The sequence below is a fragment of the Canis aureus genome, chromosome 9, assembly GCF_053574225.1.
Source record: "Canis aureus isolate CA01 chromosome 9, VMU_Caureus_v.1.0, whole genome shotgun sequence".
Taxonomy (NCBI): domain Eukaryota; kingdom Metazoa; phylum Chordata; class Mammalia; order Carnivora; family Canidae; genus Canis; species Canis aureus.
In genome coordinates, this window is record NC_135619.1 from 64,347,404 (window position 1) to 64,365,355 (window position 17,952).

The window sequence follows — 17,952 nt, forward strand, 5'->3', positions numbered from 1 at the left end:
GCTCATGCAAAGGCTCAGAGAAGACTCAGCTCTGCCGTCTTGTCACATCACGTGCTTATGATGTCCCTATGGCCTTTACTCTGCAGCTTAACAGAAATTGCATTTAAGCCACTTGCCCATATTGTCAGGATTTGTCTAAATAAGGAAATAATATAACCACTATGTCTACTCTATCAGGGATACATGAACTGCAGCATTTATCAACAACTTTGAAAGCAAATGAATGAGGGGACCACCATCAAGAAACCTCCACTCTTCAGACAACTCAAGACTCATGTGTAACATCATCCATGTTAAACATGAATAAAGTTTCTTTTTTTTTCCTGATACACACACACACACACACACACAAATTCTACTTTTCCTTTGTTCCTCTCCCATTCTTATCAATAAACGTCTACACACATCTCCCTGGTGTACAAGCACTCCACTATCAAGGGCACAGACAGGAAAAAATCTACATAAACAAGTATTCTTTCTAAGACTGAAAACTTATAAAAGCAAATGGTAAGTCAAGGGGTGGGTATACATAAAGATTTTTGTGCCTTACCTGAATACGTCCAGAACAGTCCTTTCTGATAACTTGGGAGCTACCAGCCTAAATGCTTTCTTGAAATCTTCCAAAGTTAAATACCCATGATCTATTTGAAATCAAAATATAAAACATTCACTTGCTTCTATAAACCCTGTGAACGGTTATCTCAGTCTTATTTCTCTGAAACCTTATTACTCTAAGAAGAACAGTAAATATAAGGTAATCTGAGATTGTTTCATTGGAAGAATTTAAGAATCTACTAACACTCTCCTTCTGTGCAATTCCAGATGGTCCCATAGGTCATTATTTGATTCTCTGAGTGACAAGGAATGGACTGCAGACATACACTGCCATAATGGCATTTAGGCTTCAAGTCTATGCAAATTGTTGAAACAATTTACTCTTCAAAAATACTGTTTTTCTTGTTTGGTGTTAGAATTGCAAAGATGCTGACCCTGGACTCCACAAGTCTTCACAACCTGTATGTGATCTGTGGGGCATAGGCGGTTCAAAACCACTTCTCTTAGCTATATCCAGTGTGAGAAAACAATCCTTTCCAATCATGTGGGGTCAGAGTAGGAGTCAAAGGAAAAGGCCATATGGTTCCCCACACCTTTGTAGGTAGCTCATGACCTATATCCCCACATGGCCAGTCCTTTGGCTATTCCCATTACAATGTAGACAAATCCTAAGTACAATTACATAACTGTAAATATTATTTTATCCACGGCAAATGTCAAGAATTTAAGATTGTGATAGAGAAAAAAATTCACACCAACATCTAGGTAATAGCTAATGGATATAGTAAAATAATCTTCCAAGCATATTATTTTATTTACTGAGAGTACATAGCAACTTTTCTTAATAGCAATTTTTTAATATCAAAACAGTTTAAAGATACTTACAGTGCCTGTCAAAAGCTGTAAAGATGTGTCTTATTTCATTCCGATGGAGTTGGACTTCTTTCTTTTTTCTTACAATATTTAAAAACTCCTCAAGCAATATACCTAAAAGTCAGAAAAAAACAATTAGCCAAAAATGACCATCTTCCTCTTTAAGAAAAAGTGATACATATCATGAACAAATTTCATCTTAGTTTTGATGAACAGTGCATATTCCTAAAGATCTATAAAGTTGAAAAAACATTTTGTTAAATGCTAAATAGGCCCAACCCCAGCAATCATTGGCAAAAAATGATAGGCATTGTTGGAGTTCACTGAGCTTTTCCGGGGGATAAAGGAACGGTGACCTCAAAAAAGTGTAATACTCTAGACTCCAAAAGACATAACAGGTCAGAAACTACTTATTAAACAAGGTGTCCTAATTTTTCTTTCCTTATAGTTCTTTGATCCCTTTTTTCCTAGCCAGATGTCATTATGGCAGGGTTTTTTGGGTTTTTTTTGCAACTGGGAGATCGGGGTGAAGAAGTAGTTTCTCAAAAGTCAATACCAATTGCATACCAGAGATAAAGGTGGAGAGAATATTCCATAAACAATAGAGCTGGCATCGTCCCCAGCCTTGGGTATACCCCACCATTACTCTGCAGCCTCAGGCTCTTCTTCCTGTGATTCTCAGAATAAAAGAGCCCAGCATGATCATATGAGGTTGGATACTGTGCTTACAATGTCTATTAAAATGAATTCTAATGTGGATCTTTGTAGTAGGTTTAAAGAGTAGAGCCAAGAATTTAAACATTTTAGTGAACTGAGCCCTAAATATATAAAAAGAACAGTTCGTTTTAGTAACTCAGAATTTCCATTACAAAATGCATCACTATTTTAAAAATAGCCCCAAATCATACAATAACTACGTGCTAATTTTTAAGAACCTGCACTTTTGGTGAGGGAATACTGAGCTGTATACCTTTCCCAAAATAGCTCCAATGGTTTAAAAAAAATAACATAGAAAATAGTTTTCTTAAGGGAACCTCTGTCCAATGTTGGTAGGAATGTAAATTGGTGCAGCCACTATGAAAAACAGTATGGCAGTTCCTCAAAGAATTAACAGAACTACCATATGATTCAGCAATTTCTCTTCTGGGTATTTACCCAAAGAAAACAAAAACACTAATTTAAAAGGTATCTGTACCCTAATATTCACTGCAGCATTATTTATACTAGCCAAGACATAGCAGCAACCCAAGTGTGGGTAAATGGATAAAGAACGTGTGATACATACATACACACACATATACACACAGTGGAATACTATTCAGCCATTAAGAAAAAAAAGAATGAGATCTTGCCATTCTCTACAATATGGATGGACATGGAGGGTATTATGTTCAGTGAAATTAGACAAGGTATGATTCCACTTATATGTGGAATCTAAAAAACAAAACAAATTAATAAACAAAACAAAGCCTAAGAGATACAGAGAACAGATCAGTAATTACCAGAGGGGAGGAGGAGGGGACTGGGTGAAATGGGTAAAGGGGATCAAGAGGTACAAACTTCCAGTTATAAAACAAATAGGTCATGGGAATGTAACATACAGCATGGTGGCTATAGTCAATAATATTGTATTGCATATTTTAAGGTTACTAGGAGAATAGATCTTGAAAGTTCTCATCAAGAGAAAAAAGAATTTTGTAACTCTGTATGATCACAGGTGGTAACAACTTATTGGGTCACCATTTCACAATACATAAACATATTGAATCATTATGTTAAACACCTTAAACTAATATGTTCTGTCAATTACACTTTACTAAAAATATAGTTTTATTTCCCACATTTTTCTTATTTGTAGCTAAAGGTGTAGAAACTTAAAAAGTCAATCTATGTTTAGGACCCACTAGGTGCCACACAGTGTTGAGCTCTGGAAATAGAAAAGAGAACATGCATGATTCCAGTTCCAATGGAGTTACTGGTCTAGTGGAGGGGAGACAGTGATTATACAGGTTCAACTGCACAAGTACACATACTTATAAATCACGGCATATGAATGAAGAGAGAAAATAGGAAGTTCTAAAAGGATGACAGGAATTCTCCTGCAGAGTAGATACTGATGGAGTACTCTCCAAGTGGAGAGAATATTTAAGATAAGATCTATGATAAGAAGGTACCAAGTGGCTAAAGGCAAGGAGGAAGAACATTCCAGAAGTGGAAACAGCATATGCCAAGGCCATTTGGTGGGAAGGGAGAGAACAAAACTGGCCACTGTGACTGGAAAGTGATATAAGAGGACAGGGTTGGCAAGGCAGTCAGGGCCAGAATGCACTGGCCCTTGTGGGCCACAGGAAATAATTTGGATTTTATTTGAGGTGCAACAGGAAGCCAATGAAAAATGAGAATTGGGAAGTGACACAGCATGATTTAAATTTTTTAAAGATCTTTCTGGCCATTTTCTCAAAAAAGGACTAGGGAGAAAGCATAATAAAAGGTGAGACCAGTCAGGATCCTGCTGGCCAGAAATAAGGTTGCTAGACTGCCAGCAGTGGGAACAGGGAGGAGTGGAAGGTTTCTAGACATTGCTTGAAATAGATGAGGGGTGAGATGTGGTGGGTCAGAAAGGAGATGCCAAGAGTAACTCCTAGGTCCCGGCTTGAGGAGTCATTTTGAGATGAGAAAGACAAGGGGGAGAGGTGTAATGTGGACAAGTCAACTGTCTGATGCTTTGGAGACAAACCATGAGCAAAAGTCAAGGCAGCGACTGCATATCCCTAAGCAACAGGGCACACCTCCCAGCACCTCCCAGGGCGCCTGGCATGTGCTCAGTAAATGTGTGTTGTATGGAACTAGTATATGCAGCCTTCCTCCCATCACAGCTGAAGATCCGTAGGGATGCAGCTCTGTCTTCATCTGGTGACCTCTGAGAACGGAGAACATACTCAGACCACTTGCTGAGGATAAAACTGAAGTCTAGTCATGCCACGTTCCCACAGGATCAAATCCGTTAACTTTACCTTCATGCATGCCAAAATCTCATCAATTAGATAGCATCTAGATTAGCTGAAATTTCTGAAAAATATATTTACTGATCTCAGGGTGCCCTAGGAGACCCTTCACAATCTCCTCCAGTCTACCTTTCTGGCCTCTCTAGCAAACTTCCTGAGGCTTCCCCCAGGCAACAGACCCTTTTATACCTTTGGGCACATTGCCTGGAAGGGCTTCTCCTTTCTCTCCTACTGAAAATTTACATCCCCATCCATATGCAAGTAGTGCATACCTCTTCTTTGAAGTCTTCCCTGGTTTCTCCCAGTTGAGTCCCTTTTTTATGACCCAACAGCCCTCTGTTCATAACAGATATTTTTTTCATCTATTAGGTCCAATAGTAATGATTTGATCATATCTCTACCTGAGAACCACTGAAGGGAAGCTCTGTATGTGGTTTAAAATTTTATCCCCAGTGTTTAGCATGCCTGGCACATAGTAGGTATGCATTACATATTTGTTGTTGAATAAGTAAATAGGACGATGTTATTTCCAGTTTTCAGCAAAAAGCACGAAAATGTGTTTTAAATGATCTCATAACTCTGTAAAACTAATATGCCAAAAGGAGGTTACTTTCTCTTCACCTAGCCAGCAAAATAAACCATTATTTTAGAAACCCCTATTTCTCAATCCATATGATACAGTAGAAAACAAAATTCAGAGAAAAAGCTATACATGCATAATATTTGTTCTTTACTTATCATTGCATCTGATTTAGGGAAATGATGATAAAAAAAACAGGATAAATCCATGGTTCAATGCGTGATTCATACACACACACAAAGGACATCAGTAATATCTTCTAAATTACATATTTAGAAAACCTATTGGTATTTGGAGTTATAAAGTAGGTCTTTATTTCATAATCTTGTGGGATAAAAGGCAAATAAATGTTCTTTAGTTTTTCCTAGGAGGAAATGTGGATTTCAACAGAATTTTTACTACCACTTAAAAAAGACAACAATCTTATAACACAATTAATTCCATATATGTAATCAAGTTCTTTTACACTATTTTCCCACAGGATCATATACCTGATTTTTTAAAGTCCATATTTTAAGAGTCATCAAGTAATATTAAGCCATGTAAACTCATCCCCACTGTTCCCTCCACTCCCCTGCCCTTTAACTTGTCTTAATCTTCCATGGCAACACATACCCAAGTGCAAACCCCTTTTCTAAAAAGGGTAAAGTTTCATTCAGGTTGGCTCTCACGCTGTAGTAGTACAACTACTTTCCAAAGCCAATGCATAATAGTTTGCTATTCCTAAAGCTCTGAAATACAAAAACATTAATGTAAGTTTTATACATCTTGCTGCTCTATAAGTGGCCTAGAAATACAGTTTCTACTACTAGCTCCACCTGCTGTCACAATATTCAAACCTAAAATTACCTCTTCACAAAGACTTTCAGTAATTCTATTGCCATCAGATTTCATACTCAATAACAAATGCATTTACCTGTGTCCACCCCTGGAGTGAAAGAATATGTTCAGAAAATTTTAATTTCAAATACAGTGTTGGGTCTCCTGTGTACATTGTTCCATAATAACAGTTTCCTAAATACACTTTATTATAGTCGCACATTGGGATCGTAACAAAACCAAGAACTACACAGACCTACGTGTTTATCTGAGTTTATTATTAATACTATTTACAAAAGGTGTTTGGATATCACCTGGGTAGTTGGACTCTATCAGTAATTTGCAGACTTTTTTTTTTTTTAAGCTGTAGGAAAGGTGGTTCTTCATAAAATGAGAAAGCCTAATGTATAGAGGAAATGAAAGCAGAGCTATTTTGTATGGAGCAAGGTGGCTTCCCCCCCAATTCCCCATTTGGCAGTGCCCCTGGAAGTGCACTCACAGGACCCGGGATTGGGGACCATGCCTTCAAGACCACCGGGAGCAGTAATCTTTACAAATCCTTCCAGACTCTGCAGGTCTATGCATTTTGTATACCTCTGGTAAACACTTCCTTCCATCTTATAAACGACTCTTAGCAAGATGGACCCTTTCCACATTCTATAACAAATACATAGATTTTACATTTTACAAACCATTTAATGTAGGTGATATAGATATGTTGTGTATAGAGAAAGACTAGGAATGTTATCTTTTCCATTTTTTGATTTTTAAGTAGTTTCCTAGGAGAATAATCATCTTTTACCACAGGGATAGATATATTCAAAATGTCCAATAAAACCATATACATTTTTTGCTTGAAAGTTTCATTATGTATATTTTTTTGTAGTTCACAAAACCACTGACCCTAAGCTTCAGGGCCAGTGCACACAGAGAAATCCTCTTGAAAATGAAGTCATCTAGTTTCTGGCTATCACAGTGAGCTTAAATTAGAAACTGCAATAAACCTAGGGAGAGTGAAAGAAAAAACAATAAAAATGCCAAGTTATTTAGACTGTAAGTCTAGTCCTCGATTGGGAGAAAAGGGAGGGTTCACATTCATTGTGCTATATATTAATTTTTCCAGAGCTTGAAAATGCCTAAAAAGGAGGTTTTAAAAGGATTAAGTGGCTTTTTAAAAGATAATGCAAGCCTTCTCTAGTTGGAGGAATAAAATTCAGATTATGACTTCTAGAGGCCATGAGGGGAAAAAAGGGACAAAATATGTCCCCATAAAAAGACTCTAAGAACAGAAGGCGAAATGTGGTGAGATGTCCCCTATGTTCATTTGTTTTCTTTTTTTTTTTAGAGAGAGAGCACAAGTGCCTGGAGGTGGTTGGGGGGATGGCTGATGGAGAGGGCGAGGATCTTAAGCAGGATCCCTGTTGAGCAAGGAGCCCCACTTGATTGAGTAGGGCTCAATCCCTCAATCCTGAGATCATGACCTGAGCCAAAATCAAGGGTGGGATATTTAACCTACTGAGCCACCCAGGAGCTCCTATCTGTTTTGTTTCTCAGGGGGGGGGGAAAGAGAGACAAATCATCCAACAGACCCTTAATTATATAGAGAGAACAAACTGAGGGCTGATGGAGAGAGGTAGGCTGGGAGGATGGGCTAGATGGGTGATGGGGATTAAGGAGGGCACTTGTTCTGTGTCAGTGATGAATCACTAAACACCACTCTTGAAACTAACATTGCACTGTATGTTAACTAACTAGAATTTACATAAAAACTTGAAACAAACAAAAACAATGGTGAGCTGCCACAGTAGGATGGTTAAGTAAATTCAGAGGACTAACATTTTCTTCGGGCTTCCTGAATGAGAATAGGGGAATAAAGAGCAAAGAATCTACCTTAATGGAAGAAATCAAGTTTTACTATATCATTGGGAGGAAAATGAAAAGGAAGAGTAAAAACAGGTTATAAGAGAATAGAGAAATCTGAACCAATAAAACCATACTTCTATCAAACATGGACAGGAATCATTACTTTTTTATTATGTACATCTCCTGCTCAAAAACCTTCCAAGGTTCCTCCTCCCTTTCATAGTGCAAAGTCCTGATATCTTCTTCTGGAATTTAAAGCTTCACTATTCCTCCTAGGCATAGCGGTCTTCAATTCCCCCTCTTCTTGACACGCCCCTTCCATCAGGGTAGCTTACTCTGCCGAACACAACTCCTTTATAGGTAAGCACTATGCTCCATGCTGGTGCAAGAGGTAAAAGTATTCTAAGGGGGTGGTCTCATTTATGTTAGGACTCATTACTAACAGTATGACACCGGATAGTTTTGGATATGCAATTCTGGGGTGCCTGGCAGGGAAGAGGGGGTCTTGGAAGCAGAAATCTGGGAGAAGTCTCAGCCTCTGAGGGTGGGAGATAGAGTGAGAGATAAAGCCCTTCTCTGTACTGGTAGCAAATACCTCAGCATTTGACAGGACATTTGACGTTTATGTGAACATGGAGCATGCCGGGTAGGTAATCCATGCTGAATTCTGCATCCACACTGGCAAGGGCAAAGCACAGTGAACACCAGGAGCAAGGGCCAAGTGCACAGATGGCATCTGCATTCATTCATTTCACTAAGTCTTCTGCTTTGAGTTTCCACCTTTGCAAATCCCAGCCATTCTGCCCCCAGAGCCAGCCTGCACCTCCTGTCTTCCTCCTCTTATCTCTTAGAAGTTTGCCTGTCCACAGTAATTATTTAACACTGGCCATGAATGAAGTGACAATACCCTTTTATCCTCCTTATCTTGGGTCAGTATCTGAGTCTCCTAATTCATTCCTACCCTACAATGACTCTTACTCAGCATCCTCTAAATGCATAATGAAATAAATTAATTTACAGGTGAACATCTATAGGTGAACAATACTGCAGAATGGTCCTATGATGATGATTTCTAGATAAGGTAAGCATTATGTGTGTACATTTCCTGATCACAGAAAAGAGCTAAAGTCAAACAAGTGAAACCTTACTAAACCTGCTGTATTGACCCTAGTTCCTTCTGTAGGAGCTCCAAGCAAGAAAACATATGCAACAACAAAAAAAGAGTGTTTACAGTAGAACTTAAAACACTAGAAAATGGACATTTAGATTTAAAATTAGGAAAACAATCTATATCAACTATTGGGCTCAAGACAACTCAGATGAGACAGTAATAAAGAAAAGTATACAAGCCAATTGGCCATTAAGCTCTACCACAAATTATTTTCCAATTGAACTCATATTGAAGTCAAACAGTTCATAATCACCATTATGATGAGTCAATCTCTTTGATTTTTCTATTGTTTAAGTTGAAGGTTAAAAGTAAATTCCTGGAAAGCTTTTTCTGCTCTAAGTATGCAAGTGAAATATGTTCCTTGTTTTCAAAGGATAATATAAAAACAGGAAGGAAAAAAAAAAGCTTAATCTAATTACCTAGTGAAAAGAAAATTTAGAAGTACTTTGTTTTTTTCCCCTACGCATATTTTATTTGGATCCAGGATGAAAACACCCCGACAGCCATGGAGGATTCAGTGGGGTAATACTCATGCCATATTTCTTATTCATGGTACTTGACATACTAAGCAAAAGTCCCATAAATCTTATTTGTTGTTGTTATTTGTATAAAATGCTCAACAACAACAAAATAAATAAATAAAATGCTCAACAATTTATCACACGATGAAGTCAAATCATTGGCTATCACATGTTGCCATTCATGGAACTGCTGAGACATGTTTGGCATTAAACCACTGGCCTGCAATGAAGAAACTTTAAGGAAGAGCCTTACAAAATTCACCAGGGCATTTTACTGAATAGTTTGTGAACATCAATGTACACTCATCAGTCTCTCCTCCATGTGACATCGTGAAAGAAATATCCCGTATCAGGGAAAACTGTCTCTCTAGAGAAGACGTTTCTATTGCATGGACACTGATCACTGGATTGTCAATCCCTATTTGTTTTGGAGTTTAGGTAGCTCAGAACCAGATCTGACATCAACCTCTAGCAACGGTGGAGAACCTTCCGTGTCCTGATCCACTCCTGATTTCAACTCATTGATGAAGTTCCTGGGGGAGTGAACACTGGACTCAGCTCTGTCACAATGACCCTTGGCACTATTAAAATCAAGGGAAGAAGGGGCACCTGGTTGGCTCAGTCGGTTAAGCATCTGCCTTCAGCTCAAGTCATGATCCCAGGGTCCTGGAATCAACCCCACATAGGTCTCCCTATTCAGCGGTGAGCCTGCTTCTCCCTCTGCCCCTCCCCCAGCTTGTGCTGTCAAATAAATAAAATCTTTAAAAATTTTTTTAAAATCAAGGGAAGGTTTATCAAATGGTTGAGAAGATAAGTTTGGAGAGCAGACCACTGTGGTCTACTATTTAGCTAGCTATGCCAGTCTAACTTGACCTGAGTTTCAGAATGTTTTTAACTTATAAAATGAAGATAATTGTGATAGCACAGAGTCATATTAAATTTAACAATTTATGCATAGTGCTCATCATGGAATCTGCACATGGAAAGCTTTCAGAAAGTCACAGCTGAAATTATTATAATATTTTAACACATGTAGATTTCTTTTGTAAACAAATAAAGAACCATCAAATGCCAGGGTTGAGATATTTTATTATTCCTTTCTAGAGCCTAATTTCCTCATTTTAAAGAAGGGAACAAATAAGTTTTCTAGGTCTCTTCTAGTTGCAACCTCCTTTTGTTCTCTATACTTAGAGAAGGTATGAACTGCATCACAGAGAACAATGGCTATAAGGAAATACAACCCTCTCAACAGAGTAGCAATAGTATGTGTTAGAACCACCCCAACAGTGATCTGCTGCTTCTTAAACAAGAGGCTTGATTTTTTTTTTATCTTCCATTAATATAATTCCTTGCTCCTGGTACCCAAACAGTGTTTGCTGATACTTGCTTGTTAGATTACAGGCATTAAAAATGCCTTCTTGACAATCATTACATGGTTTCACACATATGGGGAATATAAGAAACAGTGAAAGGGATTATAGGGGAGAAGGAAAATGAGCGGGGAAAAATTAGAGATGGTGACAAAACATGAGAGACTCCTAACTCTGGGAAACTAACAAGGGGAAGTGGAAAGGGAGATGGGTGGAGGGATGGGGTGACTGGGTGACCGGCACTGAGGAAGGCACTTGACAGGATGAGCACTGGGTGTTATACTATATGTTGGCAAATCGAACTTCAATAAATATATATATATATATATATATATAATATTTAAATATAAGATATATACACATATATAATTTAAAATGCCTTCTTGCTACTTCTTCTGGCTGCCCTCATACTCTCCCAATATGCGTTTCCTGGAGACCTTCTACTCTTGCTTCCAATGGCTTTGACTTAACTTTCACTCTTCTTAATTTTTATAAGGAAAATCTACAGAAACAACCTGCCTTTGAGAGAAACCAGAAGCTCCTGGGAAGTAGGACCTGGGCACCCAGATTTAGGTACTATGTGAAGTGTGTGCTTGGTCAAGACTCTGCCAAGTCAGGATCAATCCAGGATGTGAGTCTCGACCTCACCAGGAAGCTGGGCAGCAAATGGCCTACACAGAGAATCTTTTAGGGTGGCATGCTAGAGAGCTGGTATGACTTGTCTGGACGTATGAAGAGCCACATCTAGCTAGAGAACTCCCAAGTCAAGGCTATCAAGGAGAACTTTGGAAAAATAGTATTGCCTGGATAAATAGTTTCCAGAAAGCCATGGCCAACATTTCAGTTCTTCAAGATCAAAACATTAAGGAGAGAAATAAGATATTTGACAAAACATTTAAACCTTGTATAAAACCTCTTCCTGCAAGAAAATTAACTTGTAAAAGGTGACTCATGATGGAAAGGGTGAAAAGAAGGAGCTGATGGTCTGAAATTAGTTCAGGAGTGAAAAGTTCTAATAGAAAAAAATTACGGTAGCAGCAATCAAGAGTTTGGTAGTGATTTCCTGCTAGGATGACTTTTTGACTTTTTCTTCTGGGTATTTGTGGTCTTGAGTCTTCTTTTCAAAGGAAAACAAATTAAAGCTAGTTGGAAAGGTAGTACTGTGACTTTAAAGTCTAACCTTAAAGGAAGTGATAATCTGGGAAGGCTAACTTGGCAATGATATGGAGACCAGAAGAGGAAGGAGGAAAGAAAAAAGAAGAAAGAAAAGAGAAAAAAATAGAGGGAGGGAAAAGACTGGAAACCTGTAGACTGAGAGTTCTCTCACACTAATTTTGGAGCAAGGCTCTAAGTACCTACACTGTGGTCTCTTTCCTCCCCTTATCTTCCCCTGAATTTCTCAGAGGACTAAGTTACTTTGTAACCTTTTAAAATATACCTTAAAATTAATTATTAGGAAAAGATGCTGTGAAAAGAAGCATCTTCACGATTTGACTGAGAAACGGATGTGAGAGTAGACATAATACCCTTGATATTAAACGCAGGAAAATGCATACAGGAGCAGGTCCAGGAGTGTATCCTCAAAGTGAGAAAGGCCTCATAGGGAAGACTATTTTTACTATAAAAAAAATTCCAGTTGTGAAGCCAATTCTTAGGCCATAAGGAGTTTGAGAAAATGTTCCCTAATAAGGCAGTCTTCATTATATATGAAAGGACTCTGGCATGGGCAAGACTATCTAAATGCAGTGAATGTCCAGAAACTCTTATCTAAAACAAAAAGCTCTAATGGACATGATACTAGTATCAAAAGGAAGCTCTGTGACTCCCACAAATGTAAGAAATATTTTTAATTTTTTTTCAAAGATTTTTTGTATTTGAGAGAGAGAGAGCATGTGAGAGACAGAGAGTGCACAAGCAGAAGGAGAAGCCAACTCTCTGCTCTGCAGGGAGCATGATGTGGGGATCAAACCCAGGACCCCGGGATCATGACCTGAGCTGAAGGCAGACGCTTAACTGACTGAGCCACCCAGGCATCCCATGAGAAATATTTCTATGTGAAGTCGAAGCTCAAGAATTAGATAATTCACAAAGGAAATTATGTAATTTTCACAAACATATCTTCAGCTAAAAGTCAAAGCGAGTCTCTCAAACATCAGAAATATATATACATATATCTTTCATTCTTTCATTCATTCATTCATTCATTCATTCATTCATTAATGGGATGAGACTAACAATGGCATACATGGAGCAGCCTTTTGCCAGACATCAGTTCTCTATATCAGAGCATGCACACATAAGAGAAACCTTTAGAAGGTAATAAAGGTAGAAAACCTTCGGCCAGAATTTACCCTTCAAATTACCCATACAGGAGAGAAATCACACGAATATAACACAGGCAGGGAAATCTTTTCATAAAGTCTTATTAAGCATGAGATAATACAGTGCGGGGGCAGGGGTGTCTTATGATACTGAATGTAGAAGAAGTTCTCTCAGAGTCAATCTTGGGTCTATATCAGAGAATTCACTATACCTATAAAGAACATGGGTAACCTTTCTTCCAGAAGAACACCTCTTTGGACATCAAAGAACTGGCTGAAAGAAAACCCTCTGTGTAAAGGTAAATCCTTAATTCAGAATCAGAGAACACACATTAGGGAGATCTATGAAAATAATGAATGATCTGAGAGTGCCTCTAGCAGCGGTCACACTTGCTATATCAGAAAAGTCAAAAAATGAAGCAGTGCTGGGTGTATAATGTGTGGGGAATACCTTCACCCAGACGGAATCACTCACTGTCAGGGGACTGTTATGGAGAGAAACCCTATCAACTCAAAAAATGTGGGAAACCCTTCTGCCAGAAGGCAGGAATCTTTTAGATTAGAAAATCACATACAAACCCACAGAAAAAAATGCAAGGAAGGCATCATCAAGAAGTTACAACTAACTGAACATGACATAAATAATATTTGAATAGTCTGAAAGCACAAAGATTTTATAAGAAATTAATAACCTGGAGAAAGTGCATCAAGTTAGGAAGTTTGTCAAAAACTCATTCTCTTGCCAATAATCGTATTCTAAGAGTCATTGTTCATATGCAATTCCAGACCTTGAATACAAAAAAGCAATCCAGTAAACTCCTTTGCAAATCTAACATTTATAAATAAAGATTTTTAGGGCCGCCTGGCTGGCTCAGTCAGAAAAGCATGTGACTCTTAATCTCCAGGTCATGAGTTCAAGCCCCACAGGGGGTATAGAGATTACTCAAATAAATAAGACTTTAAAAATAAAAGATTTTTAAGAAGAAAGAAAAAGCCACACTGGTCAGAAACCCAGGAGCCAGCTTGAGGAAGCACTCAGTGGCCAAGTCTGTGACAAAGTGAAAACTAAAATAACTATAACTAAGAGAATGTAAATTACTAAAAGCATACAGCTCATGGGTCCATGCTGATAATAAATAGATCGACTGATCAAGAAGGGGAGGTCTCTTGCCTATAGCCAAGGGCTCCCTGGAAGAAGCACCAGGCAGGGTGCCTGTATGGCACAGCCAGCATCCAACTCTTGGTTTTTGGCTCAGGTCATGATTTCAGGATCTTGGGACTGAGCCCCATGTCAGGCTTCATGCTCAGTGGGGAGTCAGCTTGAGATTCTCTCTCCCTCTTCCTCTGCCCCTCCCACTCGTGTGCTCTCTTTCTTTCTCACTCAAGTAAATAAATAAATCTTTTAGGGGGAAAAATAAGGAAGCAGCACTGGGATTAGAAAAATCATAAAAAAAAAAAAAAATCATTACTTTACAACTATAATGGCAAAAGCTGGGTCAGACAAGAATCATAGTCACCAAATCTAGGGGGAAATTTTGATGAGAAGCAAAGTATGTGCAACATCTTCAATGTGTCTCCACAGACTGCTTGTTTGTTGCAGAGGAAGAAGAGATAAACAGAATACAATGGAGAACTTGAACAACATCTTGACCAATGATAAAAATTACTATCATCGATGAGAGACAGATGGACATTGTGTGCCTCCAGAAGTGGCATCAGAGAGGGACAGATCACCTAAATGGCATTCTGGCCCAAGATGCTTAACTTTGACCTAATTACAGAGAAACACCAGGCAAACACCAAATAAGGACTATTCTCAAAAAATAAAAAATAAAAAATAATAATAATAATAATAATAATAATAATAAGGGCTGGGCTATTTCCTCAAAAATAACAATGTTATAAAAAGGCAAAAAAAGTCGACAAAAATGTTCCAGATTAAAGGATGCTAAGGAGACATGGCATCAAAGACTAATTCCTGTATTAAATGAGGAACGATGTTACTAAGGACACTATCGGATCAAGTGACAACACTGGAAAATAAACAGTAAATTAGAAAAAAGATATACTATCAATTTAAGTTTATGAAGTTGGTAAGTGTGCTATGTTTTAGGTTCAGAGCAGCGAGAGGAAGAGGTGGTGATAGGAGGGGCCCAAGGGGTAAGATGTTAACAATAAGTGCACTTGGGTAAAGAGTATACAGTACTCTTTACCGTTCTCAGTACTATTTTTATTTTGCAACTTTTTTTTAAAGATTTTATTTATTTATTCATGAGAGACATGGGGGGGTGGGGAGCAGAGACCCAGGCAGAGGGAGAAGGAGGCTCCCTGCAGGGAGCCTGATGTGGGACTCGATCCTGGGTCTCCAGGATCAGGCCCTGGGCAGAAGGGAGGCCCTAAACCGCTGAACCACCCGGGCTGTCCTATTTTGCAACTTTCTGTAAGCTTTATTTCCCCCAAAAAAGGTAATTTTTAAAAAGCCAATCTAGCACGTTCTACCTCCAAAAACAACAGCAGCCTAAATTCAGACACATCTTAATGTACAAAAACAAAAGCAAAACAAACAAAACTGCTCTAGACCCCAGCCGCTCTGGACCTACTGAAAGACTTTTCTCCCACTCAGGCCTGGCCTCTGCTTCATCAACACACAAAGTGCTCTCTCCAAACTCAGCAAACACAGCTTGGTCACCAACTCCAATGGATACTCTTCTGTTAGTACCTACCTGACCTTTCAACACTGTTGACCACATCCTCTTCCTTGGAATAATCTACTTCTCACTTTTGATCAGACACCCTTGATTTTCCTCCTGCCCGTCCACCCCCTCTAAATCTTCTGCCATTTCCTAACTCCCTGACTTCTCAAGATCCCATTTCCTAAGGTTTTCATTTCACTCTGTCTTGCTAGGTGGTCTCATCCATCTCCTTGGCTTCAAAAACCATCTATATGCCAATGAATCCCAAATTTATTTCTCTGGCCCACAGCTTTCCTCTGAATTCTCTATTCATGCAGCCCGAGTGCCCTAACATCACTGATGGAAACTTTTCAAACTTAACATACTCAAAAGTGAACTCTGGGTCTCCCCCAACCCCATACCTTTTCCCTCAGTCTTTCCATTGCAGGGGATGCCACTTCCGTTCATCTAAATCAGAAAATCTCCATCATCAGTTAGATGTTGACATCACAAGCAATGTTTTTTCTTTATACCTTTCAATGGTTTAAAACTTCCTTACAATAAACATACATACTTATGAATACATTAAAGGACCAAAAACTTTTCTTTGAAACAGAACAAAGATGTGCTTTATAATCTCTATTTTTATTAATTTTAGCTTTTTGAATATCTAAAAATTAATATTAACTTTCATATTACCGGAAGTGTTTGGATTTACTGAAGACATCATGGAATCAGCTTCTATCTAGAAAAGAAAAAAGAAAAGCACATACAATTTCATCAAATGTTTTCACAGTACGAATTCTTAATTCTTGGGGTGTGGGGAAGGATTGCATTTTATGAGAAACCAACTCTTGAGTTCGGCAGACAAGTAACATCACAGGACAGCTGTAATAATCATTTTATTCTTCCATTGATATCTGGGGTGGGGGGATAGGTTAGATACATGATGGGGATTAGGGAGGGCACTTGTGATGAGCACTGGGTGTTGTATGGAACTGTTGAATCCCTATATTGTACACCTGCAACATACCGCATGTTAAGTAATTGGGATTTATTTTTTTTTAAAGGGGAAATCCGTTTTATTTTTTAATTTTTAATTTTTAAATTTTTTATTTATTTATTCATGAGAGACACAGACAGACACAGGCAGAGGGAGAAGCAGGCTCCATGCAGGGAGCCCAATGCAGGACTTGATCCTGGGACTTCAGGATTACACCCTAGGCTGAAGGCAGGCGCCAAACTGCTGAGCCACCCAGGTATCCCCAACTAATTGGGATTTAAATAATCTTAGGGGCAGCTCGGGTGGCTCAGCAGTTTAGCACCACCTTCAATCCAGGGCATGATCCTGGAGACCCAGGATCGAGTCCCACGTTGGGCTCCCTGCATGGAGCCTGCTTCTCCCTCTGCCTATGTCTCTGCCCCCACCCCCCACCCCCCCGTGTCTCTCATGAATAAATAAATTTAAATTTTTAAAAAGTGGGGAAATTTTTTCAAATAAATAATTTTTAAAAACCTTAGAAAAATAAAATAAAAACTGAAGTGGAATTACAGCAAAAAATATTTTTATATCTATGAGATAAAACATGCTAATCTGCTACAGACTCTAATGGCCCCCAAACAATTTAAACATATATAATCAACTTGGCTGTCATATATGCAGCATAACCTAAAAGGTAACCTATTTTAAACAAATACAAGTGATTATTGCAATGAGCTTGATGGCTTTAACTTTTTTCCTGATAATAAAAGTAATGTGATGTAGAAAACATGAAAAATATTTTAAAAATCACGAACACTTTTAAAAACAGCAATCCAATGAGAACCATTATTAACATCTTGGCCTAGTCTGCATTTTCCCCTCTATGGCTTTTTAAAGATATTTCAGAACACATCCTAGATAAGGTTCAGGAAACTTTCACTATATATTAAAATATAAGCACTTTCCTATAGTTACAAGGGCGTTATAAACATTATGGAATTAGAACCGTGACAACACCTGGCATGGGTTTTTGACCTTGGATTCCAGGCCTTGCAATTTCCTGGTTTCTCTCGCCCATGCCAGGGGGTTTGCATCGCATCTTCTTCCTGGAACCTGCCTACCCTGAAATGTTGGTACCCCTGCCCGCCCCCTCCCCGCCCCCTGTGGAGTACTCTTTAGCACTCTGCATCCTGTTCTCTGCCAATACCACTCAGTCTCAT

At 38.6% G+C, this 17,952-nt stretch overlaps 1 protein-coding gene across 24 annotated transcripts in view; it reads right to left on the reverse strand.

Moving 5' to 3' along the window:
• EFCAB11 (EF-hand calcium binding domain 11) overlaps nt 1-17,952 on the reverse strand; it is a 148,143-nt gene that overhangs the window by 125,641 nt on the left and 4,550 nt on the right. For all 24 annotated transcript variants that reach the window (XR_013386731.1, XR_013386727.1, XR_013386733.1 and 21 more), the window contains exons 3-5: nt 16,450-16,495; nt 1,441-1,542; nt 551-641 (exon numbers count right to left, since the gene is read on the reverse strand). Coding sequence is in view for 11 of the 24 variants with exons in the window: in XM_077910313.1 (XP_077766439.1) it covers nt 551-641; nt 1,441-1,542; nt 16,450-16,495 (239 nt within the window). In the remaining 13 variants the exon portion in view is untranslated. The remainder of the gene's footprint in view (nt 1-550; nt 642-1,440; nt 1,543-16,449; nt 16,496-17,952) is intronic.